Genomic DNA, 26,773 nt, shown 5'->3' on the forward strand with positions numbered 1-26,773 from the left:
TGGTACCAATAAAAAAATAAGAAGACTAGAATACTCATATTTTATCAATTCTCAATGCAATTATTCATCAATTATCTACTCCCAGTTATCCCTCCGTCCTATAATATAATGTGTTCACGTATTTTAAGATTCTAACATTTAAAACATTTGAGCAACACTTAGTATATAGTATAAAAGTATAACATAAAATGAATTTATTTGTTAAAAATTATATTATTAGATTGAGATTTAATTTACTTTCATATGCTACAAAACTTATAGAATATGAGAAATTAGAAGCTAAAGATTAGTTTTGAAGACTGTGCCAACTTTGACCACGTTTTATATTACCGGATAGAGAGAGTACAATTATTCCTTACTTTCACAAATTCCGATGCAATGATTACTCTAAAAATGAACTTATCTTGGGACAAATAAAATGAGCTAAAAGATAAACTTAATATGGGACAGAGGTAGTATAACATTTGGGCTATCCTCTCATATTAATATTTTTTATACAAATATGTAAAAATATGATGCTTAAATTACTTTTAACCACAAAATAAGTCATGACAAATATCAAATGAATGGTCGGACACCGTGGTGAAAAGTCAACGACTTCCTATATTTAAAAACGATAATAGTACCAGTAGTGACCATCACCCTATATCATTGCAATACTGTGTGGAGAGAGAGTTGCGCAAAAATATGCCATCCGAAGACAACCTAACCATGTAAACAATTTCACAAAGAAACGAATGGAATCGAGAGGATTCCCCGCTCTTACAAGCAAGGTAAATACAATACAGAGTTGTACTTTCAACTACTCTTGACAAACCAACTCAGCTTGTCTTCTTAGGAACACACCCTGAAAAACTATCAATACATACTGTCCAGCTGGTTACACTACACTTTCTGCATTGCTTGAAATAAGCAATGCAAACTACTTCCCAAAATGCAAGCATTTCTGGCTTTAAGCCTAGACAAGCTTGACTAGATTCAAAGCTAGAAATACTTATATTTCGAGATGAAGGTACAAGCATTGCCCAACTAGCTAGCTGAACCTGAACACCAAAACCAAACAGGCCTCTAGAAGCAATGTTGTTTAGAGCTTGCTCCTTAAGCGTACTCCGTCACATTGTTCCATTTGTCACCTATCACTCTCGGGCGATTTGGATGTGCCTTCATGCAGGATGCCACTTTAGTCACCATGGATAATATGATGTCGCCAAAGAACTCTATCTCCTTCAGCTTCAGCAGATTCTCCAGACCTGTAATCCCATCCTTGGGTTCTTGCAGGAATGCTATTGTCAGCCACTCAAGGTTAGGGACTGAGCCCTTCTCGAAGTGCACATTGCGAATGTTCTCCATATTATCAATAACCAACATTCTGAGCTTCAAAAAATTACCATGAGCAAAAAATATATGGTCATCAGCGTAGGACCTTTGGTAGAGCTTGAGACAGAGCAGATTGGGCAGGTCTCCAAGAACTCCAATGGCCTCAGCGTGGAGTCCAGTGTCACGAAAAGTAATCCTGGACACATTTCGAAGTGATGGTATCCAAGGAGGAAGCCTCTGCAACTTGCCTTTCAGGCTAAAATTTCTGATGAATAGAGGAGGCGACTCTGCGATAAGAGCTAGATATTCCAGTGATGAGCTGTGCTCTTTCTCATCCAGAATGTGAATGGAGAGCGAGCGAAGAGATCCAGTCAATTTTACCAGAGACTGAAGGAATGCGTTCCAGTTCTCTTCCACACCGCGAAACAAGACATTAAGTTTCTGTAACTTTTGGAGCTGGCCAATTTCACTCAGCACCGCTGGCCGCTCCTTGACCACTATATGGGCAAGTGATTGCAGAGCCATCATGTTCTTAACCACCCCAGCCGTCATCTCCAAGCCTGAGTCCGGTCGGAAGCACTTCACGCTGGTTGTCCTTGTAAGTTGTACCTTGTGCCCAACTAACAAATGCTTGAGACAACTGAGGTTGCTTGCACTGGCTGGTAATCTCTTGATACGCGTTGCCCTAATGTCCAGTGTCTCCAGGTATTTCAGATTTCCAATTAGTCGTGGTAATTTGCCAATATTGGTCTTTCTGAGTGTCAGATACTTCAGCTGGTAAAATTTACAGATATAGTTCAGAGTACTGTTGTTCAGACAGCTGGAACCTTGCAAGTCTAGTACTCTTAGCAGCCGCATCTGTGGAAAGAACATTGGAACTTCCTCAACGGAAGCTGACATTGTAAAGGAGCGAACATGAGATACGCTGACTCTTGTTCTTTGCACCGAATTGTGACTGTTATGGATGGAGAGACGACGGATTTTATCATGGCAAACCAATGGATGTCCATTATCACACAAGAAGGATGCAAAGTTCTCCTCGAGCGACTTGGAGATGATGACTTCTAGCATCATGTCATGAACTCTGCAAGTCCTCACCTTGCCACTCCAATCAATTTTCACAGGTTGTACAATACTCCTGGCCACAAATTCATCAAAGTAACTTTCGGCAACCTCTTCCATGCTTAGTCCATGCCTTTGGTTGACAAAACCTTCGGCTATCCACCTCCTCACCAAAGGCCCCCTCCTGATCACATAATTTTCAGGAAAAATACTTAGATACAAGAAGCAGGCCTTCAGATGGTAAGGTAGATCATTATAGCTCAGGGTTAACACTTGCTTTGCAACTTCCAGGGTAGGATTAGTTTCAAGTTCAGAGCCCAAGTTGTCACAAATCTTCTGCCACTCTTCCTTGGTCCTATTTGTCTTGCTCGCAACAAGGCTGCCGATACTCACTATTGCTAAAGGCAAGCCTCCACATTTCTTCAAAATGGAATTCGAGACTTCATCCAACTCTTCATTTGATGATATATCTGCAGAACCAAATATCCTCTTGAAGAATAGTTCTCGTGATGCAGCATCTGATAGACGCTGCATTTTGTAAACCTGATCTTGGGGACCTGAACAACATGTGTTAGCCACATCTTCATTCCGTGTGGTTATAATTACTCTGCTGCCCTTCTTATTGTCAGGCAATGCACATCTGATACTCTCCCAAGCTGATATGGTCCATATGTCGTCAAAGATGACAATATACCTACAGGAAAAAAAGTACTTATCACTTTATCAGTCATGAACCTATCATAGAAGATAACAGTGTTTCTTACCCAAAACAAAAAGGATAGAAGGAACTACATATATTTTATATAAAGGAGTGAGCACATTAACCCACGATTAGCAAATTAAGGCTTTAGGGATGATCCTGATTTTAAGGGGAAAATATATGTACCTTAAATACCTTTATTTGAAAAATACGAAAAACTTAGAAGCCTTTCTCTTGGCTAACAAAACACTTTCTAGTTCTATACCAGTTCTGCATCACATCCAGTGAGTTTATTTACAGCAAAAAAAACCACCTGAAAGTGCTATCAGCCAGTAATCCTGGTACACAGCATAAAACTTGGTGATACGGGCAACAGTAGGGAACAGGGTGGAAACAACCTTTCCATTCCTATGTAGAGCAGCACAGGGAAGGTCGTGCACCCTCTATTTCTCATTTAGACAGCCTTTCTATGTGAGCAGAGATCATTGGAAATCAATGGTCAAGATCTGACATAGGACTAAATTCTCCTATTTCATTGCTGAATTGAAGTAAAAGGTGCATGATTGTCTTTGATTAAACCTTTTCGCAAGCAATGCATCAATCATCTAGATATATTCACCAAAGCAGGAAAAAGGGGAGTCTAACAGATAATCAATTACCAGTAAAATAAAACAAAAGCACTAGTTACCTTTTGTCTAGCAAATACTGCCTAACTTTTTCAGCCAGCACTGCAACTTCCCATCTTTCCATTCCATCCATGTTGCCGTCCATTGTATGACCGTGCTTACCTCCTGCTACAGCCATTGCCTTGTTCGGACGCTGGATCAGTTCCCTTATCATGTACTGGAACAGAGTCCTGATATTGAATGTCTGTGACACAATGAACAATGGACAGCAGTGAAAATCAGCACCCTTCACCATTGGGTTCTCACACACCATCCTTGCCAGTGTGGTCTTCCCAAGGCCGCCAAAACCAACTATGGCAAGCACACGCCGGCAAGGATCCGCTTCCATTACCCAGCGGACAAGTTTATCCCTTGGTTCATCAAGGCCCACCAGCTGTGCCTCCTCAGTGAAGAGAGCATGCAACTGCGGATCAAGATGACGAGATGCATGCCTGGTAAGCCGTGGGCCTGCTCCTTGAAGTGTGGTCTTTGGCAGCATCACCTCATAGCGTGAACGCCGCTCACTGACATCCTGTGCACGGGCCTTTAGCTCTTGTAGCTGCATGGCGATTCGATGGCGACAGCATAGTTTGCCAAGAATATAGATTAGCCGATAAAGGAAACCAATTCCTGATGACTCACCAAGATGATGAGTGAACTGGTCAATGCAGTCCTCGGCATCATAGGCAATCTCCCTCACCTGCTTCATCCAGATTCTCACTTGGGTGTCATGGTCCTCCAACACAGTGAGGTACCGGAGGAATGCATTCATGCTCTCGAGCTCATCTTTTATGTATTGTATGTCACCATGGACACCCCGCACGAACCAACTCTCCTGGGAGAGAAGGGAGCTAAGCTTGGACAGGAGGCTCCTAACAGTGCCCTCAGCCACACTAAAAATAGCACCCTCCATGTCTAACTATGAGCATGGAAATGCAGATGCTGCTGCTAATGCAGTTGTGTTCCCTAGGCCACACACGCACATATATATAAGGTATCCAATAGACTAAATTTGAAAGTGATAGCAGGATAAGAGCGTTGCAGGCAATAGTTTCCTAGTCATTTCCAGTTCTCAATAGGCTACATTTGGACTCCAGCATAATAAATTGTACAAAGGGAAATATGTTGATTGCAGTGTTAGCTGATGACAAGGCAATGAAAAGGAGACTTCAGGTTCATAAGGTGATGACCCGAATGATGAACAAACATATTGACATGGCATCATGACTTCTATTTGTTTATTCTATTCTCCATAGCAATTTATGATAATCCAGACGATCCAATTCACATTTCCACTGCCACTATATACAAGCCACCTTACTGATTGATAAAGGAATCATAATCTAAGAAGGTGCTGAGACATTTACCAGTTAGAAAAACTAACAATGTGATAACCCTTTGTGTTAAATATTCAAGATGACATGGAAGGGTGACTCAAACTAAAGAAGTACAGATAAAATCACCTTGCAAGCGACCTCCAAAAAGAAAAGGAATGGCAACAACTAGTAAGTTTGGCAATATCACAATTCAATGACAGAAAGGACAAGGACATATAGAAAGGATAACATAGTTTTATCGTGGATAACCTGGTAACTAAAGTTGGTAGAAAAAAAGAACTCCATACAATTTAGAAAGCCACCTAACTGCCTGAATGAAATGTTTCACACGTATGCCCATCCCAATTAGTTTACTGATGCGGCCCATATTAACTAAGTGAATCTCCCTCTACAAGAAGTGAACCCCAGGTAAGATCCTATATAAAGAATTAAACATTACTGGGACAGAAAGGGAAAACCGTCAGATCGCGCCAACTGTACAACGGACAAACAAATCGCCATCAGTCAAGAAGTCCTACAACTAAGAAAGAACTAACACCAATCTCCATCAGACAAAGATGATTTATTTCCTGTCAGACGTGGCAACCACAAAGCACCTAAACTGCTACATAAGATATGAGGTTTGGTTGATAATATGCTAACAAATCAATGAACCACAAAATGGCAGTCGTTATAGCTTGTTTGATACTTTGACATAACATGACGCAAAGATTAAATATGTCAAGAGAAGCCAAGACACTCTAAAAGAGTGACGCAATGCAGGCTACATGGAGAGGTTCCATACGCTTGCTTAGCATTCACCGAGCGCACGTTCCAAATTTAATAACAAGTGGTGGTTGTGTGATTATTGGATTTGGTTTGGATATGAACATGAATCAGAGGGGGGGGAGGAACATTTTGGATAAGGACTAAGACTATCATCAAACAACCAACACAACCAAATCACAGCAGCGTACCATTTGATCTTCTCCTCGAAGATTAAACTAATGAGAGCAAGCATCTCCCTCTGCGACCATTGGGGTGATTAGCTCGATGATTCCCTTCCAGAGTTGAAACATTTGCAAATTGCAAAATAGTTTGCATTGGATCTCTTTCTCTTACCTGCATCGGCATGTCGTCATATCAGTGACCTCACCGGCAAAGCTATCTCCATGCCCAGACTCGGTGAGGCATTTCATCGAACACTTGAACCTCACACCGCAGAGGCGGGTTGCCGCCGGCGAAGTGAAGGACTCGCCGCCCTCCGCTCCGAGCGAAGGAGTCGCCGAGTCTCGCCGCCCTTGACCGATCATCTCGCGTGCCCTCGCCGGCTGGTTCGCCCAACCGCGGCACCCCCGTCCGCCGCCTCTTGGGGTAGGATGGAAACTGCAGTCTCCGTTCCCGTTGGGCGATTAGCCTCATTGGTTGTCATGAAAAGCTAAAGTAAAAACCAAATTTTATATTGGTTTTAAGATATTTTCAATGTAGTTTTATTTTCCAGCATTGTCTTTATTTTCTTTGTCTATAAAAAACAGATATGCTACATCCTAAAACTAGAATGTGTTATATCTCGTATTAGGTTTGTTTTTTATTGGACGGAGAGAGTAATTTACTTTTAAAAAAACATATATAAAAGTTTTACAAATAAATTATTTTATTTTATGGTTAGTGGTCACTAATAAACCATTACGGCTTATTATTTGTTCTGGATAACCGATGAGGCCCAACGTTAATTGGATTGAAGTATTTTAATAACATGCTAACTGTAGTAATAAAATGTTTAAAAGTATTTTAATAAGATGCTAACTGTAGTGGTAAAATGTTTAGCCACAAAATATTCGATAAAATGTTTATACTAATGGCTAATGTTTGTCAATTTTCATTCGTTTTAATGCTTATACTTTGAGGTTTTTATTTGCTTTAATGCCTATATTTTAAAACAGAAGATGCATGCCATTGCCGATGTTTGCCAGTTTTTCTGTTTTAATGCGGGAACATTCATCTTTTCCATTTTAACGTTTGCTAGGCTGTGTTTAGTTCAGCGCAAAGTTTGGATTTTGATTGAAATTGAAGATGATATGACTGAAAAATTGTGTGTGTATGACAGGTTGATGTGATGGAAAATGACTTAAGTTTAGATCCAAACACAGTCCTAGTTTGCCATTTCGTTTCAAATGTCAGACACGTGAAATGACAAAAAATGGGTTCATTAATTTGCCAGGATGATACATGATCTCAAATTGTAAGCTAGCTCTTAACAGCTACTCCCTCCATCCCATAATATAAAGGATTTTGAGTTTTTGCTTGCAATGTTTGACCACTCGTCTTATTCAATTTTTTTTTGCAAAGATAAAAAACAAAAAGTTGTGCTTAAAGTACTGTAGATAATAAAGTAAATCACAAATAAAATAAATAATAATTTCAAAAAATTTTGAATAAGACGAGTGGTCAAACGTTACAAGCAAAAACTTAAAAAACTTAAAATCCTCTCTTATATTATGGGACGGAGGGAGTACTATCAAAAGCGCCAAGAAATCGGTTTTTTACATTGACATGCTACACGTTAATTGAGAACAAGGGTCAGCAAAAGATAGCGCCTTCTCTTTCATAACAAGTAAATTCAAAACTTTGCTTCCTTCCAGTAATATCCTCATTCAAATGGCATAGACACACGAAGAAGGAAGCAAACACATCTCTTGGATCTCGATAACAGTAATATCCTCATGAGGTTGGTACAAAACTTTGAAGTGGTTACAATTAGCACAGCTCACTACAGCATTTGTTTCAAAAGGCTACTACAGCAGTATTCTTGGCCAGCAAGTTGAACAGTGAAACATTCCCCATTTTTTATGTCCGTGCCGATCAGATTCTTGGTGCTGCATTACATATCGAAATGTGCCTCAGGTTAAAGGTAGGAGATGATTAACATAGAAGACGGATTTGATAGAGACTGCCACCAGCACAAAATACATTACCTCCTCCGATTGTAGCTTCAGGGAGTCGTTCTATCGAGTACCTGTGCCGAGTGATATACATGATTGGAACACCAGGAACCTACCAAATTGAGAACACAAACATGTAATTAGCATAAGAGCAAGGCTGCTGCAATGTTCAGGCTTAAGTGCTTGTAAATGTACCTTTCTTATCCTCCTTTTCAAATCTCTATCACATGTTGCGACGATGTAGCACTTGTGCTGTTACAGAAAAGTTGCAGTTTAGCAAAATTAGCGAAATTTTTTACACACAAGCTACATAGATCCAAATGATTATCACAAAAACTAGTCTTAAACTTTCAGTAGCCAACCAGCCTTAATTTAAGGCCCTCTTTGTTTAGGCTTATAAGCCAACTTATAAGTCGAAAAGTCTAAGCCAAAACAAACAAGCAGCTTTTTCATTTGGCTTTTTTAAGCCATAAGCCACTCTAACACTATTAATCCAAAAGCTAGGTTTGAGAAGCTTTTTTTGGCTTATATGAGATAGATGTATGATTTTACCATTAAACTTAGGACATTAAATCCACTGGCTTATAAATCATATAAGCCAATAAGCTGACTTAAAAGTCTAGGCCAATAAGCCTAAGCCTAAACAAAGAGGGCCTAAGTGTTCACTAAAATGTAAATGGAAGCTGTAAAGATGAAGAGCAGAAATTGGCGAGACTAAAGAAAGTTATATTAGTAATTTCAAAAGGAGATTGCGAAAATTTCAGTAACCCATACATGCATCATATTCTCTACTACTCAACTGCAAGTACCGTCAAGTCACCTAACATCTGCTATCCAAAACAATGCTGCCACTTGCACACATAAAAACTCAATTCGAACAATAGAAGTTCAAGTAGGCAGAATTATACCTGAGTAACCCTCTCTACGATACAGTCATCAGCATAAGTTCCCTTGTGTGTGCATGCTAATCTCTGGAACCTAGGGTCCTTTGCAATTCTGTAAGAGGTAAAAATAGTATTTATTGATGGATGAAAATCATAGAAAATTATATTATAGTACCAAACATCAGAACTATGTCCAACTGATACTAATATGCATAGAAGACAATAGCTACAGATACTGGGATAGAGAAACAGAATGAATAACGGAATTTGCAACAAGTGAAGAATATAAATTAAAGGAAATGCATGAACCAATTACCACAGTAATTATTGGGAATGAACATACCTCAATGCTACACGATACTTTTGTCCCAGCTTTTCAAGCTCCGCCATAACACAATCCGTGATACATGGTGTGCCTTCATAACAAGATGGTAGACTTTGTCAGCAAAGCCGTATGCATTTCAAAATATGCTAAAAAGGATAGCTTAAACCCTACTCGTTCCATTCCATATTATAATGTGTTTTGGATTTGTCCTAAGTCAAACTTCTTCAAGTTTGGCCAACTTTATAAAAAAATGTAGTAGCATTTCCAACACAAAACAAATATATTAATTTGGTATTGTAGATGTTGCTACGTTTTTTCTATAAACTTGGTCAAACTTAAAGAAGTGTGACTTAGTACAAACCCATCACTTCTTATAATTTGAAACAGAGTGAGTAAGAAGATGCATGCTTACATTTTGCATAAAGGCAGTCCATCATTCCTTTCTCCAAATCCAACTGCATAGGTGTCAAAGAAGCATTTAGCTATTACCCATAAGCATAAGCTCAGAGAAACTGTTAGTTAGCTCCATAATCCAGTAAACCCACATGAAAGGAATACACTCTGACCAAGAAGGGATGTAGCTAGCACTTGCACCAGGGATGGGAAAAGATACGATGATAGATAGATAGTCAATGTATTTCTCTGTCCTAGAAATGCAAGATTTCTGTTGTGTTTGAACTGTCAATATGGACAATCACTTGGTCATCTACCCCTATACCCTATATAAAGCCTCATAATTCAATTAGTTTTCAATATGGTTCTAGCATCTAATAAGTGGCTCCAGGTTGGTTATGAACCTTCTTGCACTCAGATGGATGTAAGGCACTCCAAATGTTATGTTATTCCCTCTATTTCACAATATTTATCCAGTAGATAGAGTAGTACTAGGTCTATCTAATAGATGTGATCATAATCCATATTGGTTAAAAAATGATTTTAAGTATTGTGACTCATACATCTGCATACCAGAAAATATTGTGGAGCAGAGTACAAATAAGTTAAATGATGTGCCAGCGCTTGTTACACATGCCCTATACTATATGCCTCTTATTAAGTGCCAATGGGCAATACCATTCTGTTATTTGAGGGCTGTTGAATGACACTTGAGAATGTCCAACAGTTACATACTCGACACAATTGAGATTAAGCTAGGCTTCACGAAATCATTCAGTGGATAAACAGAAGAGCACCTAATTCGAAGCCTCAAAGAACAAACCTTGTTCTGGATGGAGAAATTGATGAAGTTTGTATCCACAATAACCCGGTATGGCGGCCCGAGCGCTGTGTTGTAGCTGAAGAACAGCGCCGAAGAGACCTGAGGCCTAAAATAATAAACCAACAAGACTTGATTAATCCAATCATCCCAATAATCGTTAAACACTTTAAACAAATGGATCCCAAAACGCGGTAGGCACTCACACATTCCGCCCGAGCTTCTCCTTCTCGTTATCCTTCTTCTTGGGGTTCAACACATCCTCCTTGTACCTAGAGGAGACAAAATTTAGGGTCGCAACAAAAAGAACCGAATCACCAAGAAACCAATAGGAGAGGGAGATGGTTTGCCTACTTCTGGATGGTCTTCTTGGTGATGATCTTCTTGACGGCGGCGAACTTAGGGCCCTTGCTCTTCGCCCTCCCCATCCTCAGACTAAAAATCCCAGATAACACTATCAACACCAGCAGCAGTCTCGAGCACTACGCGCACCGCGGGCGGCGGCGGCGTTAGCTCTCTCGGTGGAGCGGGTCCTCGCAGCTGACTGCTCACTGCCGGCGGCGTGAAGCGGTGGAAGGGGCCGCGTGAGACGAGAGCCTACCGACCGAGAGCGGCAGGGGCGCAGAGCGCGACGCCAAGTCACCGAGGCGCCGAGCTACCTTCTCCTACCGGCGGGAGGGGCGACGGCGACGGCGACGGCGACGGCGAGGCGGGAAGTGCGGCGAGCCGGAGACTCTGGCGGCGGCGTCGCGCGTTCGAGGAGAGTGAGAAGCCTAGGGTTGGCGTTGCTGACTTGAGAGGCCTCATTGGTGGGCCTGGACCGTTGAGTTGGGCCCACCTGTCAGCTAACACTATGATGGGCCTTTTCAAGCTTTGGGCCGTTGGATGCGGCGAGAGATCTGGGCCTCTGGGCCGTCGGATCTGAGAGAAGTATTGTGCGCGTCTCTGAGCGACGGCGGCTTTGGTCTGGAAGGGGAGAGGAGGCGGCGGCGGTGGGGGATGGCGGCGGCGGCGGCGGCGGCGACGGCGACGCTCCGGTGGGTGCTGCAGATGCACCGGGACGTGCCGCGGGCGGCGAGGTTCTACTCCGAGGGGCTCGACTTCAGCGTCAACGTCTGCACGCTGCGATGGGCGGAGCTCCAGTCCGGGCCGCTCAAGCTCGCCCTCATGCACACCAACGACAGGTCCCCCGACTGCTTAGCTTCCTCTCTCTCTCTCTCTCTCTCTCTCTCTCTCTCTCTCTCTCTCTCTCTCTCTCTCTCTCTCTCTCTCTCTCTCTCTCGTTTATGCTAGTTTTCCATGGGTTTGGGGGTCGATTTGAGTGTGAGCTCGGAGATGTATGATAAAATGCGGCTGAGGTTGGGATGATGGGGTTGGGTGGTTCGCTGTTCCACACGATGGCGTTCAAGTGTTTGTTGAATTGCCTGTGCGGAGCAGTTGGTTCGGTTTGCTTCTGAAAATGCTACACATGAAATGCGATGTTACGCGCTGCAAAATTTTAATGTTGGTGCGTTCAATGATTAAAAAAAAAGTGTTCCTTCATGTGCTATGTTCGTGGAAATTCTGGCTCTAAGGAGAACCTTTTCCTGAATTGTTAGCCCCTGGCTATAAACCAGCTAACGCAAGTATCTGTTTTTGACCAATTTCAACATTTTTCATTGCGGGTAGCATCTCAACTAAGTTTGGGCAGGATGGAGTCAGCATTAACTGTTCTCAGGCACTCCTGTTTTCCCTTTGGAAAGGCAGCAAATTAGTCTACAGTGTTCAGATGTGCAGGTAAAAATGTTAGTGGATTGACTCTATCCTTGGGAAACAGTCACACTTAATGAGTTGATAGTGCGCATCACAAGTCCCTGCATTTTTAGTACAAGGATCTTGTTTGCTTGACTTTGTGTGGTTAGGCCTACCCTAGGATTGATGCCTTGGTAGAATACTTATCCAACATCCATCGTGGCCCTATTGCTGTTCTTTCACATGTAGAAGTGTTGGATATGCTAGGTTGTTGATTTGCTATTCTTTTTACTCACCATGCTGAGTAATGAAATTCTGCATGAGGAATAGTGTAACCTTAAGTTTCTTTTACATATTGTTTCTTGTGTCATCATATGCATTTCTTTTTAGCAGAGGCATACTATGTTCCGCAGAAACTTGTGCTCTGATGATTTGAGAATTGAGATACTCAAGGCCTCAAGGGATGATATGGATACCACAATATACAACAAAAAGTTCGCATGGCAATTGGATCTCCTTGATGTAATTGGCTGAGATCAATATAAAGCTTCCATTATCTAAAAAAAATATACTACAAAAAAAATCAACAACTAGATGATGCTTTTGAAAAACTCATGATCTCCTAATTCTGAAGTCATCTACTTTTTTTTCCTGTTGTTCTTACTCTACGTAACATTGACAATAGTCATGGTAGCCAGATAGCTTGGTATGGTAGCTTTAAGATCACCCCGTATGAGTATGAGGTATAATGCATCTTGTTCATATGGAGATAATCAATATGTTGAAAACTTGGCACTTTGCAATTTGGCATTGTAAAATCCAGTGCTTTCTTAGCAATATTATATCTAGTAGTACAGTAGTTACTAATGTTAAGATGTCTTTATCTTTTTCTTGAGATATTATGTTATCCTTTTGCAGTCGAACAAAACATGGAATTGTTACCTGAAAATTCATATACATTTGCAGTAATCTTGCATCGCAGAGAATCTATTCTTCGATGCTGTCATTCACTGTACCAGACATAAACAGTACAGTTACGAAATTATTGTCGCTGGGAGCTGAGTTGGATGGGCCCATCAAATATGAGATCCATGGAAAGGTAACCAATAGCCCATAACTATAGAACATGTCTATTTCCATTGTTTCTTCAAAAAAATTTTGTGATACTAGTTTTCTTTTTTATACAGGTTGCAGCCGTACGATGCATCGATGGGCACATGCTTGGCCTTTTCGAACCAGCGTGAAGAACCTACACTGCAATGTACATAATGAAAAAATTATTTCAATTTCTTGCAGATGGTATGTTTTATTTCTGTGGACTGAAGTTGTTGTTGACAGAAGCAACTGACTGGGCCTGTAGTGTCTGAAACACTGATGAATAGTTAGATGGGCATCTCTTTCTGTTAAGAGAAACCAGTATGAGAATTGAGGTGCTGTAGCTCTTTCGCCACCGTTTGCCTGGTAATTGCCTGTCGTATTGCAATCGGTAGAGAGCCACACTGTCATGGCTCTGCTTTATAATGGCCTGAACTATTGCTAACTTGGCAATGTTCTCATATAAGCTTTCAAAATCTAATGCATGGAATATTCTATTAATGTTGAAGTCAAGATGATATAATTTAGTATCTACTTTGAGCAACTGGCATAAAAACAACGGTATTTGATGCAAGCACTTAAAAAAATCTGAGCTAAACATAAGTTGTTAATTACGACCTTAATGTCCGGCTGACTGTCTGTAGATAGGAGCAGATACATATACCAGCCTTTGTTGTACTAGCCACCAGAAACCAGTGATCAGAATATGATCAAGAATCTGCTGGAATCCTGGCTGGAGAAGAGAGGCAACCAGCTTGGTTCCATGCAGAAACAACAATCAGGATTCAGTACTTGCTCCGTCCCAAAAAAAGACAAACCCTAATTTCCATGTCCAACGTTTGACCGTTCGTCTTATTTAAAAAAAATTATGAAAAAAATTAAAAAGATAAGTCATGTATAAAGTATTAATCATGTTTTATCATGTAACAACAATAAAAATACTAATTATAAAAAAATTTCATATAAGACGGACAGTCAAACGTTAGCATGGAAAACCAGGGTTTGCTTTTTTTTTTTGGAACGTAGTCATCAACAACAAACCTGCACCCACTCGCATGAGCACATCAATCAACAAGACCTTTTCTTTTGTCACATCTATTCATATAGTACCATGCACAAGTCAACCTGCCTGCAAAGCTGCTCTCCCCCAATCAATCTCCTGCACATGCACTCAAGAATTCCCTATGGTTATTTAACCTTTCAATCCTTGCATGTTTGATATTTTGATTGATATTTGATTGATAAAGGTTTCTCTTTTTTTTTTCTCTTGGGAACTGATTGAGTGATTGGAAAAAGGTTAGAACTCACTGCAATTGTTAATTTGTTATCAACTGCTCCATGATAAACTGGAAAATGATGGTTTTATTATGTTGCAACTTGCAGTCAGATTAGTTGCTGATTAACAGCCAGTGCCTGCTAAATATAGCAAAGCACACATTTCCTCTTCTCTGTGCTGATTAATCTCTCCCTCTCTTTGTTCCTCTTCTTCCTCCTCAGACATCATCTCCAATAATATTCCTTCAAGGAAGCCGCTTCGATTCCCACATCGGAGATGGCGGCTTCCTCCGGCCGCCGCCACGCGCCGCCGTCGGGTTAGGAAGGGCTCGAGGTTGGAGAGGCAACAATGGCGATCGCTTCGTCATCGTCGTCGTTGCTGCTGCTGATGTTTCTTGCGTTCTTGGATCATGGCGCCGCGGTGGCGAACCTGTCGTCCATCGAGGCCGCCGTCCGCGACCGCGCGTTCCAGCTGTTCCGCCGCACGAGCGAGATCGTCGCCGTCGACGTCCCGGCGGTGCTCGCCGGCGCCGGCGTCGAGGCCTCGGCGACGCGCGTGCGCAGCAGCGCCCTGTGGGCCGATGGCGTCAACGCCACCGTGCCCGGGCTCGCCGTCGCCGTCCCGCCGCGGGTCGTCCCGGCGCCGTTCGCCCGCCGCGTCGCCATCGTGTTCGTCCGCTTCCTCGGCGACGCCTCCTCCTGGCTGTTCGACGCGCCGCCCGGGTACGCGCTGGCCGCGCCGGTGGTCGCGCTGCTCGCGTTCGACGCGTCGGGGCCCAACGGCGGCGTCGCGCTCCGCGCGCTCGGCGCGCCCGTCCGCGTCGAGTTCAGGGACATCTCGCCGGCGAGCGGGTTCAACGCCACGGCGGCGAGGTGCCTGACCTTCTCGTCCGGCGGCGGGAAGGCGGTGGCGGCGCACGCCGTGGCCATGGAGCCCGGCCCGTCGTGCGTGGTGTCCGGCACGGCCACGGGGCACTACGGGGTGGCGGTGCGCGTGGAGACGCCGCCACCACCGCCACCGCCACGACCACCGCCGGTGAGGGAGCGGTGGTGGGTGTGGAAGGTCGGGGCCACCGCCGGCGGGGTGGCGGCGGCGAGCTTCCTGGCGGTCACCGTGGTCGGCGCCGTGAGGTGGAGGAGGAGGCGGCGGAGGGAGGAGATGGAGCGGCGCGCGATGTGCGGGGAGGAGCTCGGGAGGATGGCGGTGAGGGGGAGCAGGATGCCGTCGGCGAAGATGGTGAGGACGCGGCCGGAGTTGGTGGAGGAGCTAAGCTAACCTCCGCCGCCGTGAGTTGCACCGGCGAGCCGCCGTAGTTTTCGTAAGGTTTTTTTTTTCTCCTTTCGTTTTTTAGGTGTAATTTTTTCTTTTCAGATTATTACGAGACAAATGTACAGTACATTAAACTCTTTCAAAAAAAAATTCACGTGCAACTCAAACTCAAATTCAAATTGGATTGGAATGTACATTGCAGTTGGGTTATGTTAAATTTTGAGAGCAAACACCGCCTTCCTTTTTCGAATACTACTTGCATAGTTTACTTTATTCCCTTCAGCTCATAACCAGGATGGGATTTTTGTCACTAAAATGAACAAAGAGAAAGCAGTATTTACCCACTTTGATTTATTGGCTATAAGAAACAGAGAATTATTGTATTTTGATTTGTTTTCACTTCACATTTCACACAATCTTGGCTTGTTCAGTACCTTTAATACTAGTCTAGTATCCCGCCAAAAAAAAAAAATACTAGTCTAGTAGTAAGTAGTACACTCTCTGTTCATGGATTTAGTACCTTTAATCCGTGACATTGTTAACTTTATTTGGTCTAAGAATTTAAAACTTTAACTATTAATAGTTAAAAAAATATTTAGCTTGAAGACACAAAATCATATGGATATATTTTTCTTTATAAGTACTTCTACAATATTATAATTTTATATCAAGTATTGTCGTTATATACTAATACAAGAATAATGTTCCAATTCACACGCCATGCACTGAATAAAGTCTACAGTGCCATATATTTAAAAACAAAGGTAGTATATAAATTCACGAAAATGCACATGAAGGGGCTGAGGAGACACCATTACAAAATATACACACACTTTGATTTACTGTGGCTATGGAAAAACAGATAAGATACCTTCAATCCATTTATGAGTGCATAATATGATTTAGTAGATATGGAAAAATAGATCACATATATTGAATACTTTTTTCTCTAAGCAGTTTGCAGAATTTCCAGTTGCACAGTACTGATTGTACTAGCATGATTTACAAACTTGATGATCATCTCATATAACCTTTCGAAAATCTTGACTATTTCAGCAAGGAAATGTTTATGAATTTACTCTGTTAAGCATTTGCAGAACACCCATGGACAGAAGCTGCACGCCTGCACCAGCACCACATATTGCTCAAATTTCGGCTAATGACAGATGGCGAAAATGTGCATTTTTGTGGCACTATCATCTCATCAAACTCCAACATACCAACTCTTCTATGAGCATGAATACAGATTTCTGCCTCTGTTAACTCTTCAGAAACTGAAAGCATGTGAAAATTCACCTAAACATTTCCACTCGATGCGTATGACCAGTACTCCTTGACGAGCTCTCGGAAAAGAGAACCTTCTGTTTCCATGAGCTTCGTAGGTTTGTCATACTCCACCACTTTACCTGGAGGTGAATACAGTTTAGTATAGAACAATTAGCCGAAAAAATAGGCATTGTAAGTCTTTTTTTTCCTTTTGTTGTTGGTCAGTGTTCACTGTACGACGTTAATACAGAAAGTTAGAAGGGATACATTGTTGGGAAAATGCAAAAAAGTTAAAAGCATCACACATCAGTGAAAATTGGGGAAGCAGAATTATCCACGCAGTTTCAACTTTCAAGTATAATCCATATATTCCAGAATAAGTAGTGCTGATCCATTAGACAATGATCACAGGATAAATATATTTCTAATAAGTTGGCGGTAAGAAAGACGTACCATCGCTCATTGCAAGGACCATTGTGCAGTCCATAACTGTTGGTATACGGTGTGCAACAGTAATAACAGTGCAATCTTTGAACTCTGTTCTGATTGTTTTCTGAAGGATAGCATCAGTTGCATTGTCTATAGAGGCTGTCGCCTCATCAAGAACTAAGATACGGCATCGTCTCAAAAGTGCTCGTCCTAAACAGAAGAGCTGCCTTTGACCCATGCTCCAATTCGACCCATCTTCCACAACTATATGGCAATATCACAGTTAGCATATGAATAATGTAGCTTCATTATATCATGCTAGAATATGAGTATGGCAAAAGATATCTACGAAAAGAATGGTATATGCAGCCCCCAAAGTATTTCTAGCTACAATTTTTGTGATGTAAATGAAAAGACATATTTTGAAAAATACATTGGAAACAGAGGAAGAGGTTCTTTAGGCAACTCGAATCTCATTTACAAAGTCATTTTCCGTGACGATTCGGCAATAGTGCTAAAAGAGTGGAATTTCTAATTGGTTTTTTAAAGTTCCCTTCATGAACTCCAATATATATCACAAGTGTGTTTTCAGCATTTTTAGTATTGACTGCGAGGATGTGCTCAGTGCTATGGATGTTTTTGAAAAAGAGTCTGGGACTAATATTGGTTCCAGATTTTAGTGACATGTATTTTTCCCTCATGTGGCCAAGCTGTTAAGGAAGGACACAGAATGAATTCAAGAAATCAAAGTACATATGAAGCAATGTCCCCTACCAAGTGAATCCAATCCCTGTTCCTTCTCCTGGACAGTCTCAAGAAGTTGACATTTGTCAAGAACCTGCAAGAGACAATAGCAAACATAAGGAATGATTCCTATAAAGGCGTCCATATGCAAAAAAAGGACTAACTAAATCTGATGTAGACTTCCAAAGCCTTTGGTTATTTAATCACATAAACTGAATAAATCGCCATTGTCAAGAAAAGTAAACGACTTCCATGATTTCAACAATACATCATGGTAAGCTTATCTAATCATTGATTACAATTAAAAAAAGTGAATAATTGTGTAGGGTACACATCTTACCTCCCATATCTGTTGATCTGAGAATTGCCCAAGGGGGTCTAGATTGTATCTTAAAGTACCCTGGAAAAGTGTTGGATCTTGTGGAATGATGCCCAACCGTGATCGCAGGTCATGTAAGCCTATTGTGGTGATGTCCACAGAATCTATGATTATTTTCCCTCCAGCAGGTTCAACAAGACGAAACAAACCACCAATCAAAGTTGTCTTGCCACTTCCTGTCCGACCAACTATACCAATCTTATGTCCACCTTCAAATGTGCAAGTAATTCCATGCAGTACAAGGGGAGCATCTTGCCTGTACTTAATCTGTTGAATGAAAGTCAGTAGCATAAAAACTTGTTAGGACTCTAAAATGGTTTCACCTTGTACGCCAACCATACATGAAAATACATTTACCTTCAAATCTCTAAGCTCCACCTTGCCAACTTGGGGCCAATCTGGTGCTGGCCGATTTTCTTTGATAACTTCTGCTGCTTCACTTGTAATGTCCATGTACTGGTTAACCCTTTCCACAGAAATGATTTGATTCGCAAGGTTGCATTGGTTTTGAATAGAGAAAACTAAAGACATGTTCAGGGATAGACCATAGGATAATGCCATTCCTACAAAACCTGCACAAGCACGAATAGAAGCGATTAGCAATTAACATTTTGGGTGGCAATATCAATTTATTCATAACATGAATTAACAAAACAGATCATCCTGCCCAACAGACTTACAGTTACAGACATGCAACAAATGGATTTTTTTTTCTTGTGATTCAGCAGTGCCAAGTACTAGTAGGATAATTGTATAGAAATAGCTTGCAGTTTCATAAAAGTAGTAATTCTACTCATGACCCAGCATTATCAAAAGATAGTAAAGGATTGACTTTTATATGACTAGATTTTACTATTTCGGTATGCTCTGGCCTCTGGAGACCTAGCAATACGTTCTTTGCAGAACTGCAGTAAAACTAGCGATTTCATGCAAATCAGACAAGAATGGCATCAATGAAAATAGAACCCTCTGGCTACTTTAAGTCTGTCCAATATATGAAATTATGTAATGATGCTTGCAATTACCATAAACTGCTTACCAGGGCTAAAAGTTCCTGGAGGAAGAATCACCATGACAAGAGCAGAAAAGGAAAGAACTGCAGCACTCATTAGTTCCAGGCGTTGAATCAACCATTCAGTTGCAGCAAAATTGTAGAAGCATGGGCCAGCATTCTTGTCCACAAGCTCCAAATTTTTAGCAAAGAAACGATCTTCTTCCTCAAAGGCCCTTATTGTTATGGCCCCTGAAATCGATTCACCTAAGTGATTAGCTAGAGAAGATTTGGTAGTACCATTGATCCGCATCAATTCCTTAGCCGAAGCTAAATAGTACCTCTGCATAACCAAAAATTAATAGACTTCAGTAGACAGGAAGTTTGAACAGAAAACGGTAAATGAAAGGAGCAGCAGACCACATCAATTAGTAAATGAAATAACCCAGCATCTGTAACCATATAGAATAAAAACCACATAATATTACCTGCAACCTGATTACCAAAACTATCATTGGCACCGAAATAAACAAAACTTGCCATGTAATAACAGCCAATACCCCCAGATTGCTGTATGCATTTAAGCTGGCGCTAATGCTAAACATGAAGAAGAATGGAACGTCAAGGTCAACAATACTCAGATCTGAAGAAACCTACATGAGAAAGCACCAATCGAAATTGTTCAAATGTAAATGGAACTGTAATATATCAGCTTTCCACTTTCACATATGTTTAGGAGTTCTTACCCGGCTCAATACCCTTCCTAGAGGAGTAGAATCAAAAAATGACATAGGTGCACGGAACAGTGAGTTAAGTAGCTGGGAAAATAAGGATCTTGAAGTCTGCATCCCAAGGACTACGATGGATAAAGACCTAGATAGCAAGAAGAACAATGTGCAAACTCCGATAGCAATATACACGACTATTAACTTCAGTGTACTAACACTAGGATTTTGGACATTAGCAGCCATCCATGAATTTTGTGATATTTGCCCACTTATGAAAATTATGTGGGAAATAACACAGATAGAGAGATATAAAAAGCCTTTGTTCTGGCGCAGGTACAGGATATAAGGCTTAAGACCTGTATCCCCTATTTCTCTCTCCTCTTTCTTTATCAGCTGATCTGCCGGCGATGGCTTCACAGATTCTCTATATCTGCTGCCATGAATATCATCTGTCTCCTCCATTGATATTTCCTTTTCTCTATGGAGGGGCATATTGTTAAGATCTGAAATTCCAATTGTATCTTTGTGGGCATTTACTAGGTCCTGAAATTCCTGGCAGTATTCCAATAGATCTTGATAAGGTGCTGACCGAATAATCTTTCCATCTGACATTAACTGCAATAACAAGCAATTCATTAGATAATGAACAAACAGTCCATTTTGATGAAATCAATAAACCAATGCAATTCATAAAAAAATTTGGATCCTGCAGGCACCGATATTATTTAAAATTCAATCCATTAATTCACCATTTTTGTGTTGTATTTTTTTCGAGAAATTTTCAGTACTTGAGAAAGTACCTAAGTTACCTAAATTTTATATTAAAATTTTTAATACCTTGAGATACTTAGTAATTGGAGGTACCAAATTTTACATTAGAAAATATGGTATCTCTCAATATCTTCTCAAGGATGGTAAAATTACCCCTTTTTTTCTTGTCTAATAGTGGAAGGGGAACTACTTCCATTTCTATTCCGTATATTAATTTGATTAAATAGACAATTATTTGATTGTCACTAATAGGAATGAAAAACAGTAATATTTAAGTATGAAAACTTGCTTCTGAAAAATGTGTGCATATGCGCAAAAGGACAAGAGGGCGAGATTAGGATAACATGTGTAACAAACCAGAATAGAATCAAATACGGGTAGGAAATCCACTTGGTGGGTCACTAGAAGAACAGTCTTGTCTGACAGAGCTCCCATGACATATTCCTACCAAAAAAAAGTTTTGAAAAACAGTCATGGTCAAATAGCACTGAAATACACATTTGTTATGAATTTGTGATCTTTACATTAAACAGACTTGATGCTGTATGGGCATCAACAGCACTGAAAGGATCATCAAGAAGATAGATGTCTGCATTTTGGTATAGTGCACGAGCAAGCTGAACACGTTGCTTCTGACCACCACTAAGATTTACTCCTCTCTCCCCAATTTGAGTAGAGTCTCCATGTGGCAACATTGCAAGGTCCTTTTCCAAAGAGCACTTCTCAAGTGTTTCTTTGTATCTTTGCTCATCCATCAAAGATCCAAAGAGAATATTTTCTTGCACAGTTCCTGTTTGGATCCATGCATTCTGAGAAACATATGCTATTTTCCCACAAACTTGAATCTGAAATAAAAAAAGGTTGGTACTAAATATAAGTAGTTTCATCGAAAAAGGAACTAATTAACACACTTCAAGTTGGCAACTATTATCAAGCAAAATTATCTTACTTTGCAGAACCTATTTTTGAAAACCCCCAAAATTTGGGTGTATATATTAAAAAGGAGCATTATACAAGAACCAGAAACAGTTCAGAACCTATCTGATGCAGTTTATTGCCATGCTGTATTTTTAGAACGAATAGGAAAAGTAAACTATGGTTGTCAACTGCATGTAACTAGCATCTCTCATTTTTAGGCAATAAAATTTGGTATGATGGCAATTTATACCTTCAACAGGACTAAAGTATGTAGATATTACAGAATTTGCAGACATATACTCCCTCCATTCCAAATTGATCTACATATAGTTTTTTTGAGGTTATTCCTAAATGATCATCATATTTGTGTTCATTCATTAAGTCTATTCGTTATTTGTGCATTTGAGTAAATGGGCATTGATGCATGCATCCATGCACACAAGTATTTATAACCCACATGTAATATCTTGATTTGCTATTGGCTAAGAAATAGTGGGGATGGTGCATGCATCGAGTTTGTTGTTAGAGTAAATATAGTATGAGAGTTATTAGCTTTTCTTGGTCTTGGTGTACCTATGAAATATGTAGATAAATTTGGAATGGAGGGAGTAAGTGATAAGTAGGGATTTAATCAAAGTGCCTTTTAGGAAGCGAAGTGCCAACAATTATACTGGCCATGATTCCTCTTAGACAATGAATAATACAACCCAGAAGGAACAACAAAAGCATAGCATGAACTTGCTACTTGACAGCTGTATGATTCTTGATTTCATAATAATCAAGATAACCAAAGGAAACTTACTGTGCCTTCGGTCTTTGGGACCTCTCCAAGTACTGAAGCTAAAAGTGTTGATTTTCCTGATCCTACCTCGCCACAGATTGCAACTTTCTCCCCAGATTTGACCACTAAATTTATATTCCTCAGAGTATGTTTCGACGGGTTCTCATCCCACGAGAAGCTGCAGGAGTTTAGCGCAATGGGATACTCAGTACCCGCTATATATTTCTTCCTGCATTGCCCATTCAGCTCAGGAGCATCAAGAAATTTTACAACCCGGGTGAAAGCAACTTTAGCTTGAATCACAACTCCAATAACATCTGGTATCTGTCTGATTGGATCTTGCACGAGACGTAGAGTTGCCACAAAGGTGAATACATTGCTAGCATTCAGAGGAACTCTTAAAAGATAGCAAGTCAGAAATGTTGCTGCTGAAACCAGAACTGGTGATGACCAAAACAGGAAACTGTTGTATGCCTTCCTAAGGTTGAATGCTGACAGCCACTTGTACTCAACCTCCCTCAACCCCTCAATGACCTTCTTGAAATGATTTTCCCAAGCATATAATTTCAAGACCTTCATATGAACTAAAGACTCAGACATGGCCTTCAATCTCACATCTTGTGCTTCCATAAGTTTACTCTGGTACTTGTGTTGCAGTTTTGCCAGTGGAGCATTGCAGAGTACAGTAATAATGATGACAACCAACGACGATACCGTCGCAAGTCCAACTGCATTGTAAAGGATTGCCAGAGCAATGCAGAGCTGGACACTTGTTGTCCAAATTTGGTGGAACCAATACGGGAATTCCCCAATGCGGTAGGCATCGACAGTCACATAGTTCATTATTTCTCCAGAAGAGTGCTTCATTTTTGCTGAGTTTGATAGCTTCTGTTGCTTCTTGTAAATAGCTGCTGACAGGAATGACCTCACCTGGAGGCCTAACCTCCGAGTGCGGAAATACCACTGTCTCTGAGCCAAAGATTCACAGAATTTGCAAACGAACATTGTCACAGCTAGCACAATTCCTTCATATTTGAAGGTCCCTTCCCCCAGCGATACATTGATGAGTGCCTTGAGAAGCAATGGGCCTGAGGATAAGGTAACAACCTTGAGCAATGCAAAGAAGCCTGAGATCAGAATCCCACTCTTATGGCAAGAAACAATGGTCCAAAATACTGATGGTGTGGCATGTGACTGCAACTGCTTCTTTCTATTCATCATCTCCAAGAACATCAAGTACTGATTCTGCGCTCGATCAGTGGAGCCTAAAAGTGGCATGTCTTTCTCTTCGAGAGGCTTCGCGTAACCCATCTTCATCAAAGGGTTCAACCACCAAAATGACATCACACTGAAAAATCCAGCTTTAGCAAAAGGAGTTACATGACTCTCTGAATCAGCCGTCCCATGATCCCTCTCTGTATTCAGCGGCATGTATAAAGCATTTTCAGTTGTTTCATAACCCTCTTCATCACGGCTGTGCCGAATGGCATAAAGAAGAAGGATAAGGGCTCCAGGTAGCAAAAGAACATCTAAACAAGCTTTAATGGTGATCTCCTTCTCTCCAACCATGTAGACAACTGAACAGCAACAGATGAATGCTGCACATATGGTAAGCAAAAGCGACCAGAATCGAACAAATGTAGCTCCAAGAAATCGAGGTCTGATGCTAAAACTGAAACTAGTAAGGATCAAACTGAATCCTTGAGCCAAGATCACAAGCCACCAATGCGGCCGGTAAATGGAGGTTTCCTGATTGAAGCTAATCCCCACCATCCACAGTCCTAGGCCAAGATTAAGCAAACCCAAGCAGCCAGTGAACACTACAGCAGCCAACTGCAGCAGTGAATTGAATGCGACAAGCTGCCGCGCAGATGCTCTACTCTTTGGAATTTTCATGAGCAACTGATGTACAAGCGCAACAGTGAGCACTGCAACAATGGAAATCACCACCAGATGATTCACGCAAGTCGAAGAATCCAATGTTTCCTTCATAGCACATGAGACCACATCTTGCTCGGAGCAAATTGGGCTCCCACACAAGCTCATCGCCCAAGAACCTGAAAAATCATTACCCCCCAAAAAAATCAATGTTAGGCGGTGTTTAGTTCTTTGGCCAAATTATTTTTGAAGCATACGGACACACATTTGAAGTATTAAACAAAACAAATTACAGATTCCGCATGTAAACTGTGAGACGAATTTATTAAGCCTAATTAATTCGTCATTAGCAAATATTTACTGTAGAATCACATTGTCAAACCATGGCACAATTAAGCTTAAAATATTCGTCTCGCAATTTACATGCAAATTGTGCAATTAGTTTTTTTTTCGTCCACCTTTAATGCTCTATACATGTGTCCAAACGACACATTTGATGTGATATTTTTGGCCAAAATTTTTGGGATCTAAACACACCCTTAATAGGAAAGCTCAAAAAAAAATGTGACAGTCCAAAAGTGAAAAGGGCTCAATGATGAATCAATGATGCAACTGTCAAGCACGAGAGAATTGTGAGAAAACAACTAACTTATGAGGGAACCCATCTGTCCAATCTCTGTTGCACCGTCCGTTGAATCAGACAGCTTAAACCTGCAGCAAAGCAAACTAGTCAGAGCAAATAAGTGAAGAACATGGACTAGATAGGGACTTGTACTGCACAAGATTAGTACTAGTGTTTCGGGTGGCTATAGAAGCTCAAGATAACCACAGAAATTTCACTATACCCAGCACAAACATCACTATATCACCGAAAGAAAAAATCAAGAAACTTAAATAAGTCAGCAGAAGAAGAGAGAAAATGGTAATAAAGTCTAAGATTGCAATGTTTCTTCTTAATAAGTCAGCAGAAGAAGAGAGAGACCAAAAAAAAAAAAAAAAACTGTATGCATGAGTGTTCATCAACCAGCTACCTCAACAGTCAACACCATTCATTCACCGAGGAAAGGAAAGAAAATATTCAGGGACCAGTGATCCAAACGAGAAGAACAAATCGCAACCAAAATCGCATCGCCTAGGGGTAAAAAATCTCGTCCCCTCGACAAATCCCCAAGAACTCCCATAGGAATTAATCAAGACAATGCGATTGACGTTGTAGATTCACGATGCCCTCGAGCCCAGAGCAGCCGCACTGGAGAAGAAGGAGGAGGAGATCACGGGAGAAGCAGTAACCAACCAAAGATCAAAAAACCTTTTTACTCACCTTCTTTTTCAGCTCTCCAAAGCACGACTCCCCAAAAACAGCTTCTTTTCTTTTCTTTTCTTTTTCTTTTTTTCCCCTCCTTCCTGCGCCAACCAAACACCTTCCCAATCGTGGCCCCCTTCTTCCTCGCCGCCGTCGCACTCGTGTGTTGAGGCGAGCGAACAGCGGAGACGACGAGACGACGCGCTGGGCGCGCGCGCGCGCGGGTGGTGTTTATTATAGGTGGCGCGCGTCGCGTCGCGTCGCGGCGCGGCGCGGCGAGGCGGGTGGCGCGCGCTGGGCAGCGCGCGAACGAACGTGCGATGTCTCGACTCTCGACTTCGTCCCAGGTGGCGACGACGCCGACGTGCCGGTGCCGTGGCGTGGCCGCTGGTGGCGTCTCGCGCGCCATCCGTTTCACTGGCGCGCCCGGCACGTGTTCGACTCGTTGCTCCGTCCGCGCGAGCCAAGGTTGGCATACTCACGTTGCCGAAACAAGCCATAGGCCCTGTTTGGGCTTTTCCCAAAAGCCGCTTCTGCTAGAAACTGCCCCAAACAATTCATAACTTCTGAGAATATGTAGTTACAGATTTTAAAAAATGAACTAAGAAGCCAAAAGCTGGAGAAGCTGGGTTTCGGAGCTTTTCTAGATTCTCAGAAGCTGGCTACCAAACAGCTGTTTCTCAGAATCTAAAGCTCCCCCGAACAGGCCCATAATCTTATTAGCTAGCCTGCCTGACTAATAAAATCAAAGCCGCACTTTTACTATAAGAAAGCAAGTTTGCAATGCTTT

The 26,773-nt window shown here is 41.4% G+C and overlaps 5 protein-coding genes across 9 annotated transcripts; 2 read left to right on the forward strand and 3 right to left on the reverse strand.

The window, feature by feature from the left end:
* Positions 1–714: 714 nt before the first annotated feature.
* LOC4340191 (disease resistance protein Pik-2-like) lies at positions 715–6,466 on the reverse strand. 2 transcript variants are annotated; one of them, XM_066311227.1, is made up of 3 exons: positions 6,183–6,466; positions 3,768–6,087; positions 715–3,073 (listed from the first exon to the last, which is right to left on the reverse strand). In XM_066311227.1, exons 2-3 carry the CDS (start codon positions 4,655–4,657, stop codon positions 1,099–1,101), a joined length of 2,865 nt encoding a protein of 954 aa, XP_066167324.1. In that variant the 5' UTR covers positions 4,658–6,087; positions 6,183–6,466; the 3' UTR covers positions 715–1,098. The 2 variants fall into 2 exon arrangements, with proteins under 2 accessions (XP_066167324.1, XP_066167323.1); XM_066311226.1 differs by having other exon boundaries at positions 3,768–6,466.
* Positions 6,467–7,640: 1,174 nt separating this feature from the next.
* On the reverse strand, positions 7,641–11,190 carry LOC4340192 (uncharacterized). Its single transcript, XM_015785450.1, has 9 exons — positions 10,779–11,190; positions 10,631–10,696; positions 10,428–10,533; positions 9,624–9,666; positions 9,230–9,302; positions 8,911–8,998; positions 8,198–8,254; positions 8,036–8,114; positions 7,641–7,936 (listed from the first exon to the last, which is right to left on the reverse strand). The coding sequence occupies exons 1-9, from the start codon at positions 10,850–10,852 to the stop codon at positions 7,923–7,925; spliced, it is 600 nt and encodes a 199-aa protein (XP_015640936.1). The 5' UTR covers positions 10,853–11,190; the 3' UTR covers positions 7,641–7,922.
* A 159-nt stretch (positions 11,191–11,349) lies between these two features.
* On the forward strand, positions 11,350–13,605 carry LOC4340193 (uncharacterized). Its single transcript, XM_015785451.3, has 3 exons — positions 11,350–11,608; positions 13,122–13,254; positions 13,343–13,605. Exons 1-3 carry the CDS (start codon positions 11,424–11,426, stop codon positions 13,397–13,399), a joined length of 375 nt encoding a protein of 124 aa, XP_015640937.3. The 5' UTR covers positions 11,350–11,423; the 3' UTR covers positions 13,400–13,605.
* Positions 13,606–14,356: 751 nt separating this feature from the next.
* Positions 14,357–17,391, forward strand: LOC4340194 (uncharacterized). Of its 3 annotated transcripts, XM_015789018.3 has the most exons (3): positions 14,357–14,546; positions 14,748–15,844; positions 16,893–17,391. In XM_015789018.3, exon 2 carries the CDS (start codon positions 14,875–14,877, stop codon positions 15,799–15,801), a length of 927 nt encoding a protein of 308 aa, XP_015644504.1. In that variant the 5' UTR covers positions 14,357–14,546; positions 14,748–14,874; the 3' UTR covers positions 15,802–15,844; positions 16,893–17,391. The 3 variants fall into 3 exon arrangements, with proteins under 3 accessions (XP_015644504.1, XP_015644503.1, XP_015644501.1); XM_015789017.3 differs by lacking the exon at positions 14,357–14,546 and having other exon boundaries at positions 14,700–15,849; XM_015789015.3 differs by lacking the exon at positions 14,357–14,546 and having other exon boundaries at positions 14,700–15,844.
* On the reverse strand, positions 16,645–26,390 carry LOC4340195 (ABC transporter C family member 10). Of its 2 annotated transcripts, XM_015789014.3 has the most exons (14): positions 26,002–26,189; positions 25,712–25,929; positions 25,330–25,391; positions 22,824–24,859; positions 21,628–21,948; positions 21,461–21,547; positions 20,351–20,947; positions 20,093–20,257; positions 19,653–19,947; positions 18,971–19,185; positions 18,575–18,880; positions 18,265–18,328; positions 17,515–17,754; positions 16,645–17,201 (listed from the first exon to the last, which is right to left on the reverse strand). In XM_015789014.3, exons 3-14 carry the CDS (start codon positions 25,343–25,345, stop codon positions 17,092–17,094), a joined length of 4,452 nt encoding a protein of 1,483 aa, XP_015644500.1. In that variant the 5' UTR covers positions 25,346–25,391; positions 25,712–25,929; positions 26,002–26,189; the 3' UTR covers positions 16,645–17,091. The 2 variants fall into 2 exon arrangements, with proteins under 2 accessions (XP_015644500.1, XP_015644499.1); XM_015789013.3 differs by lacking the exon at positions 25,712–25,929 and having other exon boundaries at positions 26,002–26,390.
* Positions 26,391–26,773: the final 383 nt, after the last annotated feature.

This window comes from Oryza sativa, chromosome 6 (assembly GCF_034140825.1).
Source record: "Oryza sativa Japonica Group chromosome 6, ASM3414082v1".
Taxonomy (NCBI): Eukaryota; Viridiplantae; Streptophyta; class Magnoliopsida; order Poales; family Poaceae; genus Oryza; species Oryza sativa.

Coding starts and splice junctions, on each gene's coding strand:
- LOC4340191 (XM_066311227.1), bottom strand. CDS start 4,657: ATGGAGGGTGCTATTTTTAGTGTGGCTGAGGGCACTGTTAGGAGCCTC. Junction 3,074..3,767: donor CAGTATTTGCTAGACAAAAG/GTAACTAGTGCT, acceptor TTTTTCCTGTAG/GTATATTGTCATCTTTGACG.
- LOC4340192 (XM_015785450.1), bottom strand. CDS start 10,852: ATGGGGAGGGCGAAGAGCAAGGGCCCTAAGTTCGCCGCCGTCAAGAAG. Junction 10,697..10,778: donor ACCAAGAAGACCATCCAGAA/GTAGGCAAACCA, acceptor TGTCTCCTCTAG/GTACAAGGAGGATGTGTTGA. Junction 9,303..9,623: donor GGACTGCCTTTATGCAAAAT/GTAAGCATGCAT, acceptor CTTGTTATGAAG/GCACACCATGTATCACGGAT.
- LOC4340193 (XM_015785451.3), top strand. CDS start 11,424: ATGGCGGCGGCGGCGGCGGCGGCGACGGCGACGCTCCGGTGGGTGCTG. Junction 11,609..13,121: donor CTCATGCACACCAACGACAG/GTCCCCCGACTG, acceptor ATACATTTGCAG/TAATCTTGCATCGCAGAGAA. Junction 13,255..13,342: donor AATATGAGATCCATGGAAAG/GTAACCAATAGC, acceptor TTTTTTATACAG/GTTGCAGCCGTACGATGCAT.
- LOC4340194 (XM_015789018.3), top strand. CDS start 14,875: ATGGCGATCGCTTCGTCATCGTCGTCGTTGCTGCTGCTGATGTTTCTT.
- LOC4340195 (XM_015789013.3), bottom strand. Junction 20,258..20,350: donor TAGGAAGGGTATTGAGCCGG/GTAAGAACTCCT, acceptor TTTCTCATGTAG/GTTTCTTCAGATCTGAGTAT. Junction 18,881..18,970: donor TGGAGCTTAGAGATTTGAAG/GTAAATGTATTT, acceptor TTCATTCAACAG/ATTAAGTACAGGCAAGATGC.